Source organism: Protomyctophum parallelum, assembly GCF_964188405.1.
Source record: "Protomyctophum parallelum genome assembly, chromosome: 18".
NCBI lineage: Eukaryota > Metazoa > Chordata > Actinopteri > Myctophiformes > Myctophidae > Protomyctophum > Protomyctophum parallelum.
In genome coordinates, this window is record NC_139716.1 from 16,708,615 (window position 1) to 16,719,565 (window position 10,951).

At 38.5% G+C, this 10,951-nt stretch overlaps 1 protein-coding gene across 1 annotated transcript; it reads right to left on the reverse strand.

Annotated features, from left to right (window-relative positions):
• Positions 1–2,109: 2,109 nt before the first annotated feature.
• LOC310875221 (interleukin-8-like) lies at positions 2,110–10,295 on the reverse strand. Its single transcript, XM_083788384.1, has 3 exons — positions 10,149–10,295; positions 5,238–5,373; positions 2,110–2,351 (listed from the first exon to the last, which is right to left on the reverse strand). The coding sequence occupies exons 1-3, from the start codon at positions 10,201–10,203 to the stop codon at positions 2,234–2,236; spliced, it is 309 nt and encodes a 102-aa protein (XP_083644510.1). The 5' UTR covers positions 10,204–10,295; the 3' UTR covers positions 2,110–2,233.
• Positions 10,296–10,951: the final 656 nt, after the last annotated feature.

Below are 10,951 nucleotides of genomic sequence, written 5' to 3' on the forward strand. Positions count from 1 at the left end.
AAACAACTACATATTTACCCCCATGTTCGAATGCCCCCGCCCCCCTGTCAAAAATAGCTAAAATCGCTAAAACGAAAGAAAGCAGCAAATAAATAAATAAATAAGTTGTGCTTTAAACAACTAGTCGACTAGTAGAAATCACTAGAAGTGAATGCACGCACGTGCACGCACACACACACACACACACACAAACATCTGTGCTATACAGTACATACAGGTGTATGTCTTAAGATTTAGATTTTGACATCAACTCACTTGCTTCTTTCCAAGTGACATCCTCTTGATGCTCCGTGACGCTGGACACGTGGTTTCCTGAAGGGAAAGGTTACGTCGTTGCGCTGCGACCATGATGACCATCCTGTTCCGGAATCGGCAGCACCGGCGTAGACAGACAGGTACCTTTGACGTCATCGTCACGCCCACGGCCGCTATAGAGTTTTGAAGTGGAATTCAACGGCCTATAGTGTGATGGATTCTTGTGGAAAAGGCATCCGATATAGGCAGATTGTCACAATACTATCCGTCACTCCGAAGAAAAGGAGAGATCCGAGCACTTAACGGAGGAGAGGGCGTAAAATGAATGTACTTTGACATGTGTGACAAATGTTTACAAAAAAGTTTTAAAAGCCAACATGTTTCGACCAGCTACTGGTCTTCATCAGGGCAAGTATCTGTCACTCGCCCGAACGGGACACATTGATTGTTGTATCTTGAAGTGCCTGGTGATTTTAAATGACACAACTTCAAACGCGTAATCCCTTGCACTGTAATAACTGAAAGTCTTGACACTTTAGTAATAACGGAGGTCCTCATTTTAAATACCATATTGTGCCTAATATAAGACGACCCCCATTTTTCAATAATTCGTGGAAATTGTCTAGTCCCCGATTATAATTAGACCCTGTTTTTTTGGATATTTCCATTGGGGAAAAAAACATACACACACACAAAAAGAAAATATCCACCTGGGCGCCCAGGTGGATATTTGTGGATATTTGTCACTGCACGTACTCCTACCTACGGGTTTCATTCCAAAGACTATGACTAAACTAAACTTGCTGCCAAAAACAGCGTGGGTGTTGGGGTGAATCATCTGCCAAGGGTTTCGGCCAGGCTTCCCTATGGCGTCGAGGGTTCTCCTCCCCATTCCGCCCCCGCCCCCCTAGCCCTCCCCTAATGGGCGGGGCTTAACCCATTTAGACCTGAGGACGATTCTACGAAATACCGTCTAAATCCTTTTCTGGAAAACCCATGTTTTCTGTCAGTCGTTACATAATGCTTAAAACACCAAAAGGGGATCCCCGCCCAGAATGGCTTAAGTTCTGGTGGGGTTTCTTTCTTTCTAAATGAGTTGGGCCGTTAATAATTCAGCCTGAAAACTATTCATTACACTCCCAATCCACACATCCCTGGAGGCTCTTTCGGTGGCTTCCGCATGCAGTGCCAATCAAAGTGACTAGGAGTTGGGCTGTTATGTCTGGCATAGCTGACGGTCATTTCATGTGTGTGTGTGTGTGTGTATGTGTGCGAGTGATAAAGAAAGTATGCTACTTTTCACATTCATAATACGTACATTCAGTATTCTTCAAAGTCACAAAAAAAACATTGGTTAATTTATTCAACCTTTTTTACAAAATGTGTTCAGCACAGTCATTTAATTGTTTCCATTGTACTGTAGGTCAAGCTACTCCAGTAACTACATGGTATGCTACTGTACATATACGCTCTCAATCACAGTCATGATTATATTTATCTGTGCCGAAATGATCTTCTAATACTACTTCACATCACACATTTTGCACATCCACATTCCACTCCAAATGACACTTGTTCATGTTGGTCATCCATCCACAAATTAAAAGACACATAAATATTGAGTACAAATAAAAATGTATTGTGCCGCTTATAATTATACTCACTTGAAGTACTACTACTTAAAGCAAATTGTTTGTAGTTGCATATTCCATTTGATTTAAGGCAGCTGTACAGTATATTATTTGTTGTACGACAAGAATAGCGTAGAGCTGCTACTTTCTAAAATTGAAAGAAATAGTATGCTTTTATATATATATATATATATATATATATATATATATATATATATATATATATATATATATTATTTTTTAAATGTTTGCCTAAAATAGGTACAGCCATGGTTAATGTGGTTAAAGTAAGTCATAAGTAGGTAATGAGTTCACTGTCCAGCGGGTCATCATTGTTTATGGTGTCTTTAAAGAGCCCCTCTCCGTTGCTGCTGCTGTTGTCTCCCCATAACAAAGCGGACCAGCTTCCTCACCCAGGCCGACTGCGGGTTCAGGCAGACCTTCTCACCGCTCGCCAGGCCAGCTCTGGGGAAACACACAATGAAATATGATATGGCTGAGAAAGACTTTCTTATCTTTTAGTTTTTGGTCTGAATCTGTCCTGGCAAGAGTCTCATTAGTGTGGTTGCCCGAATGGGCAACCAGACTCTTGTAACTGTGACACTTTATTATTATTTTCTCACTGGAGTAGTCTTTATTTTGACGCTTTATACCTCCCACACTGTACGCTGTACGCACTTGAGCCATATGTCAAATTGACCGGAAAAATCGGGAATCGTGTGCTTGTATTTTGTTAAGAGAAATGTTGTATAGTTTAATTGATATGAATTTATTAGTGAATTAAATTTCCCCATTGACATGAATGGGAAAAGGCAAAAATTCACATAAAAGTATTTGTTCCTCGGAGACTGTAATCACTATAGTTACAAAACTTTTAGGGATATTTCAACATTATCACTAAAATTATTTAACCCTAAAATTTTATCGGTCGGCCTCATGGTGGCGCTATAACAGCCCACTTTACCTTTTGGCTTATAACTCTTGAACCGTAGGTCGTAAAATCAAAATTATTTTTTCCCTGGATTCCTTGGGTCATGACGCATCTCCCCATATAGGCCACGCCCATTTCCGCCATGATAGATTTTCCGCCATTTTGAATTCTGTCCAAAACACACTTTTTGCTTTTCCTCCTACAGATTTTGTCCAAATCTCACAGAAATCGGCACACGTGATCTCTGGACCCATCCAATTAAAACTGAGCCGCAGAATTTTGAAAGTGCGTATCGTTCGGCCGTAATCGTCTTCGGAAGTTAGTAGGAGGGGCCTATATCACAAAAAATGCCATAAATCACGAACGGAATGTCCAATCCATCCCAAATTTCAATCACATGTCCGGGGTGGTTCAATCAACCAAGTTCTAAAAGCAATTCCATTTTCATCCATAGGGGGCGCCGCAAATGCGAGAAATGTAACCGTTTGTCGCAAAAACATGAATTTCGGGGGTTAAATCCCCTCCGAATTACTTACGCATGATCTAAGGCGTGACTTGAAATTGTAATTGGCTGGCAATACTAGTGGGAGGGGCATATGTAAGCCACTGCGGCAACCACACTCTGCAATTTTTTTAAATTGCGAATTTTCTAGTGTTATTTGTTAGTGTGGTCTTTATTAGTAGTCTTTATTTTGACGCTTTATACCTCCCACACTGTACGCTGTACGCACTTGAGCCATATGTCAAATTGACCGGAAAAATCGGGAATCGTGTGCTTGTATTTTGTTAAGAGAAATGTTGTATAGTTTAATTGATATGAATTTATTAGTGAATTAAATTTCCCCATTGACATGAATGGGAAAAGGCAAAAATTCACATTCAAGTATTTGTTCCTCGGAGACTGTAATCACTATAGTTACAAAACTTTTAGGGATAATTCAACATTATCCCTAAAATTATTTAACACTAAAATTTTATCGGTCGGCCTCATGGTGGCGCTATAACAGCCCACTTTACCTTTTGGCTTATAACTCTTGAACCGTAGGTCGTAAAATCAAAAAAATGTTTTCCCTGGATTCCTTGGGTCATGACGCATCTCCCCATATAGGCCACGCCCATTTCCGCCATGATAGATTTTCCGCCATTTTGAATTTTGTCCAAAACACACTTTTTGCTTTTCCTCCTACAGATTTTGTCCAAATCTCACAGAAATCGGCACACGTGATCTCTGGACCCATCCAATTAAAACTGAGCCGCAGAATTTAGAAAGTGCGTATCGTTCGGCCGTAATCGTCTTCCGAAGTTAGTAGGAGGGGCCTATATCACAAAAAATGCCATAAATCACGAACGGAATGTCCAATCCATCCCAAATTTCAATCACATGTCCGGGGTGGTTCAATCAACCAAGTTCTAAAAGCAATTCCATTTTCATCCATAGGGGGCGCCGCAAATGCGAGAAATGTAACCGTTTGTCGCAAAAACATGAATTTCGGGGGTTAAATCCCCTCCGAATTACTTATGCATGATCTAAGGCGTGACTTGAAATTGTAATTGGCTGGCAATACTAGTGGGAGGGGCATATGTAAGCCACTGCGGCAACCACACTCTGCAATTTTTTTAAATTGCGAATTTTCTAGTTTCAGTGTTTAATTGGAAGTGAGATAGGCTGTGGTCCCGCATGTGGGAATGGAGATATCTTAAAAATGCTATATTGCATTATCCAGTAAAAAAAAAAAAACACATCTAAATTCAGTCTTGCCTGCCGGTTAAAAGGCCATAAGATTGCTGCTGCGTGTGCACAGACTCGCATCACAAGTAGAAAAAAAAAGATCTACAAGCTCACAATGCATCATGATGCGATGCGAGCTTGTAGATCTGCTATTTTCACAATTTTTTTAAATGATCAAAAAATATCTACGGTATCCACCTTTTTCCCCGCCAATGTACTGGGGCTCCTTGTGTGTGTGCTTTTCTTCCTTCAGGCCGTGTTTGCCATGTCTGCTTATTATAAGCGCAACCTTTGACTCTTGCAAATAAATCATTGGTAGTGCTGGTTGATGTTTTTTTGGGCTTGATTCTAAAGTGTATAGTAGTTGCTTATTTGGGCTTGCTTCCACATTTCTTCACAACAAGGAAACCCAGATGAATACTATGTAATTGTCCACAGACATCCATCTGAACATATTTTGTGCCTTTTTTATTAAAATGTTTAAAAAATATTCAAAATATTTCTATTTATTCTCAATGTGTTTTTAAATAACGGATGTACAACCTCACAATGTGTCGCTGTGAGCTTGTAGATCAGCTATTTTCATTTGTGCTTGTTTTCATAGACCTGGCCACTGGTTTCCCACCCGACAGACAGTGACGATGCACCCCTCACTGAGTGAACACAGTGAAGGAGCTGCAGGCTGACTTACATGATCTCCGTGGCCTGACAGTGAGCACCTTTGGGGATCATCTTGATGCTCCTCAGGCTGTCTGGAGGGATGATCCTGGACTCCACACGTGGACAGTGGCAGTGTGTGTTGTAACTCCTGCTGATGGGTGGCATTCCTAGCACAGAATACAAGGTACGCATACAGTATTATCTATGATCTATGATGTATGATGACTCCAAATGTGGGCAAGGCTTCAGCCTGATTGGAGCCCCTTTTACCTCTATAAAATTATAATTATATAAAGCATGCAAAACATAATTTAGTGGAGCTACTTCTGTGGACTACTGGTCCGGCACACACACACACACACACACACACACACACACACACACACACACACACAAGCCTCCTGAACCGTTGGTTTTTTGCAATTTGTCATCATATGACATTATACAGCTTGCAAACAGTGATCTTGATTCATATCTGAGCATTTGACAAAAGGCTACCGATGCTGTATAATACTGTAAGTATTGTAGGCTGGCCTACTTACACTTTTATGCACATGGTATAAAATAACCAATAACTTGTTATTTTGTTTGTCATAACATGAATACAATACTAAACAGGTTTGTATTTCCTCAGCGGTCTGTTATAGGGTAGTATTATCATTATAATATACTTTATTACAAATAACTTTGTTGCTGTCGGGAGGAAACCTCCTAACTCCATTTTTGAGGTTTTAGATTTTCTTTTGGCATAAATCAGTGCTATTGAACACCCTTTACGTCTGTGGACAAAAACTTTGGACAAAACCTCCATTGGAATCTCAAACTGTCTGCTAAAGCAACTAACTCCACCAACGCTTCCCCTCTCATGCAAGTAATTGACAATAAACTCACAACACCAACTGTGATGAGGCTGTATTGCTTTTTTGAAAATATAAGGTTTTCTTAATTTCCTGAAAAATCTATAATTTAAATTTCCTGAAATGTGTCTTCCCGACAGCAGAGATATAGTAAATTTGACTGTTCTAATTATAGTGGGGTTCCGTCTCCATGTTAAATTTAGTTGTCATTTACAACTCATGTAAAAGTTTCACTTTCAGTACTAATTTGAAGGTGAGGGTCTATAGAACCATTTTGGTTCGAGTGGCAATCACCAAAATAAAATAATTGGCCTATAGGGGGCGTAGTCAGGTGCCAACCCCCATCAGCCCTACCAAAATATGTAAACTGTTGTACCTTTTGATTAAATTATCCAATCTGAACATATGATATATGTATGGATTCACAATCAGGAGTAGCATTTGGTACTTAAACCTTATTAGACATATAATATTTGTTTCCACCCAGTATTGGTGTATATCCACAAAAATAGCAGGAAAAACGAGCTAAAAACTAGTAGTGGGGTCCCTAGACAGACCGTCATTTACAACTCAACAAACGTTTAACTTTCACTTTTAATTTGTAGATAATGACCTATAGAACAATTTTTGTTCGAGTGGCAAGTCTACAAATTCAAAAAAATATATATTTTTGCCAAATTTCCAAAATGGCCGAAATCGGAATTATGTTTATTTGAAAAATGTCTTAATTTTCTTATATTGCTGTTTTTTCTTTGTTTTTCTTGCTATATCAAGTTAATCCTGTGTGAGGAATCAACTGGATTTCAAATATTAATGTTTTGAATAATCTGATATAGAAACTAAATAAAGATGGCTGCCAATGTACATTGAATACTACATTACGCCTAACTTCTATCCTGTTGAACCTAGAATGGTGATGTTGGTGCCTATACCTATGTTATCATGAATGACTAATTGTATAAAAACAAAATACATATAATAGGACAATATATAATTTTTCACACAAATGAGACAATGCAGTACATATGTGGGGAACTAAAGTTAGATATTGGAATATAATACACCACTCCTGTGTTATATATATATATATATATATATATATATATATATTTTAGTTATGTACTGCCACTATAGGGGGCAGAGTAGCAGGTGTGTCTTAATTGTTCAGACTTGGTAGCTTGTTAGTTATAAGACTAAGCATACTGCAGAAGAGCATGAGCTGCACTGATTGCTCTATTGTGGTATTGATATTTTGAAGGTAAGCAAAAAAGTTAAACATGTCATGAATGATCCTAAAGTGTTTTTTATGAATATGGATAGTCATTGAGTGCCACGATACGGTCTTCTCCCAGCGCAACTGCCTTGTCGTTTATCTCTTGGGTGAGTTCTACCTTCTGGAACGAATGGTCTGCTGCATATGTTCCTTCACCACAAAAGAGACATTTATTACGATTAACAGGTGCACCAGTCCGGCATGATCTTCTTGCCAATGCCACAGCACCTCCAGAATGCCTTTTTTTGCACTGTCAAGTGCTGTTGCTCTATACAGATGCGGACAAGTTGTATGCCAGAATGCACGATTTTTACTTCATGGATTCTACATCTGGAAGTTCAACGTCTGGGTGGGGAGAAGCGTCAATTGCTCTGAACTGACTTGCAAGGCCTATATGATGTCTGTGTAGGCTCATTCTCTACGACTGGCAACTGGATTTGCAAGAGGGCAAACAAGTCTTTCCTCAGTTTGCTTTTAGCACAAAATGCACAACTGCCATTTCGTTGTCCCAGCCATAACAAACACATACTTTATCCAGGTTTAGTTTTCTGTTAGGGTCATATCATGAAAAAATATAGAAAATATTATATTACTATTATTATTATATAACTTTTGTATTTAACAGTTTGCCTAAACATATTAATAGATACAAGAAAACAGTCAGCAGTGCATATAGCTACATTCACATTTACCATTGTAATAATGAAAACACAATTTCTTCCTCAGCATAATTGCTATACTGTAGCTAGCCTTTAGTTTTAGCCTGTGCTATAGCTACAGGCTACTTTGGTTAATGCTAGCTCATACTATTGGGATGTAGTACTTTGGCCACTTATCCCACATGACTATCCATATTCATAAAAAACACTTTAGGATCCTTCATGACATGTTTAACTTTTTTGCTTACCTTCAAAATATCAATACCACAAGAGAGTGCAGCTCATGCTCTTCTGCAGTATGCTTAGTCTTATAACTAACAAGCTACCAAGTCTGAACAATTAAGACACCTGCTACTCTGCCCCCTATAGTGGCAGTACATAGTATAACTAAAAAAATAAAATAAACAAATATAACACTGGAGTGGTGTATTATATTCCAATATCTAACTTTAGTTCCCCACATAATTATGTACTGCATTGTCTCATTTGTGTGAAATATTATATATTGTCCTATTATATGTATTTTGTTTTTATACAATTAGTCATTCATGATAACATAGGTATAGGCACCAACATCACCATTCTAGGTTCAACAGGATAGAAGTTAGGCGTAATGTAGCCTCGGTACCAGGCTTTCATTTTTGTTGGTGCAAAAATTGAAAGCCTGGAGGAACGCATTGGCCGCTCTGGTCTAAAAGTGGAGTCAACCCTTCCGGGTGGGCGTCGCTCTAAATGATGTGACGTAGCGCTGCACTAGGGGGGAGAGGAGGGGCCGGGGGTGACGGACAGATCGATGAGATCCAATCAGGGCGCGCGCAAATCTGAGCCGCGACCCGCCCCTCTAGACCAGAAACCTAACACGTTAGCTCAGGCTAGGCGTAATGTAGTATTCAATGTACATTGGCAGCCATCTTTATTTAGTTTCTATATCAGATTATTCAAAACATTAATATTTGAAATCCAGTTGATTCCTCACACAGGATTAACTTGATATAGCAATAAAAATAAAAAACAGCAATATAAGAAAATTAAGACATTTTTCAAATAAACATAATTCCGATTTTGGCCATTTTGGAAATTTGGCAAAATATATATTTTTTTAAATTTGTAGACTTGCCACTCGAACAAAAATTGTTCTATAGGTCATTATCTACAAATTAGAAGTGAAAGTTAAACGTTTGTTGAGTTGTAAATGACGGTGTGTCTAGGGACCCCACTACTAGTTTTTAGCTCGTTTTTCCTGCTATTTTTGTGGATATACACCAATACTGGGTGGAAACAAATATTATATGTCTAATAAGGTTTAAGTACCAAATGCTACTCCTGATTGTGAATCTATACATATATCATATGTTCAGATTGGATAATTTAATCAAAAGTTACAACAGTTTACATATTTTGGTAGGGCTGATGGGGGTTGGCACCTGACTACGCCCCCTATAGGCCAATTATTTTATTTTGGTGATTGCCACTCGAACCAAAATGGTTCTATAGACCCTCACCTTCAAATTAGTACTGAAAGTGAAACTTTTACATGAGTTGTAAATGACAACTACATTTAACATGGAGACGGAACCCCACTATTAAAGGGCTGATTTGAAACTTGATCCTCTTTCTCACGATGACTTGCACATTTCCCTTGTATGAACCACATGCTGACAGTGCATGTTTCATACTATGTTTTCACCACGCGCATTTCACTCTGCGTATTTGCATCGCCTATTGGAACAAACAATGACTTTTGGGATTTCAGAAAATAACCTGGAATTCTGGCAATTTGTTTAGCCCATTAAAACAGAGAAAGCATCTGTGTGATTTTAGATTTTTGCATTGGCTTTATGCTGACACTTACTTTGTGCCGTGCTGCGAGCTGCTATTTTTTTAATGTCTTGAAAGTGTGAGAACTACTAATTTAGAAGCCATTTGTAGGATCGGCCTTAATTTGGTTAATTAAGTTCTTAAACTAATAGGTTAATATGTGAACAGTGATCATCAAGTACTCTTCTCAATATATGTCAAAGACTTTGACAAATCAAAGATGTAAATGTCAGATGCTCCATACACACGCAGCACATGATTCCAGTCAGTGCTGTGTATGACTTAGTGTTTCTATATCGTGTGTCATGCTATGTTGTTGCCGTGCGTGGGCTTACCGTTAACAAGGCCAACCAGGGTTAGAAAACACAGCAGGAGATAGAAGAGCCTCATGTTGTTTTCGGGTTCTTGATTGTAGTAATTAATTAACACCAGTAAGAGAGAGACAAACAATGGCAATGGTGGTGATATGATATCCTTGGACAACACTGGGACACTGCACTTCACTATTTATACACAGAACTATTGTGTTTATGATGAAATGTCAGCTGGGGGGGGGGGGGGGGGGGACAGCATAAGGTAGTCATGAGACAGGGAAAAACCAGAGGCTCCCTTTGGGGTTTGGGTCAGTCATAGATATACATCATCTAGAACAGCAGTGTTGATTTTGACAGCATATTTTGATTTTAGTTTTAGTCATAATTGTCTCTTGAATAGTTTTCATTTAGTTTTAGTCACATTTTAGTCACCTGGAAACAATGTACAACAGTGTACAATGTAAAAATAATATTTGTTGACGAAATTGTCAATATTGGCTATTTAGTCTTAGAGTTTTAGTCATCATAGCTTAGTTTTCATTTATTTTCTATTTAGTTCTCGTCAGTGAAAAAAGGTAGTCAGTGGTTCTCAGCTACTAGCTGTAATGTACTGTAGTGCTAAATTAGAAAGTCCTACAATGACCAATTCAACTGCATGCATCTTGCCTGGTAGGACCATCCCATGTAATTAGAATAATTTGTAAAAGTTCATTTTCTTCCGTAATATCATTCAACAAGTGAAACTTTCATATATTCTCAATTCATTGTGCAAGTATTTAAAACCTTTTTTTGTTTTAATCTTGATGATTATGGTGTACAGCTCA

What these genes read in the sequence shown, in the direction of transcription:
- LOC310875221 (XM_083788384.1), bottom strand. Translation starts at nt 10,203, where the DNA reads ATGAGGCTCTTCTATCTCCTGCTGTGTTTTCTAACCCTGGTTGGCCTT. An exon ending in CCTGGTTGGCCTTGTTAACG is followed by an intron (nt 5,374 to 10,148) that starts GTAAGCCCACGC and finishes ATTCTGTGCTAG; the next exon opens with GAATGCCACCCATCAGCAGG. An exon ending in TGTCAGGCCACGGAGATCAT is followed by an intron (nt 2,352 to 5,237) that starts GTAAGTCAGCCT and finishes GTGTTTCCCCAG; the next exon opens with AGCTGGCCTGGCGAGCGGTG.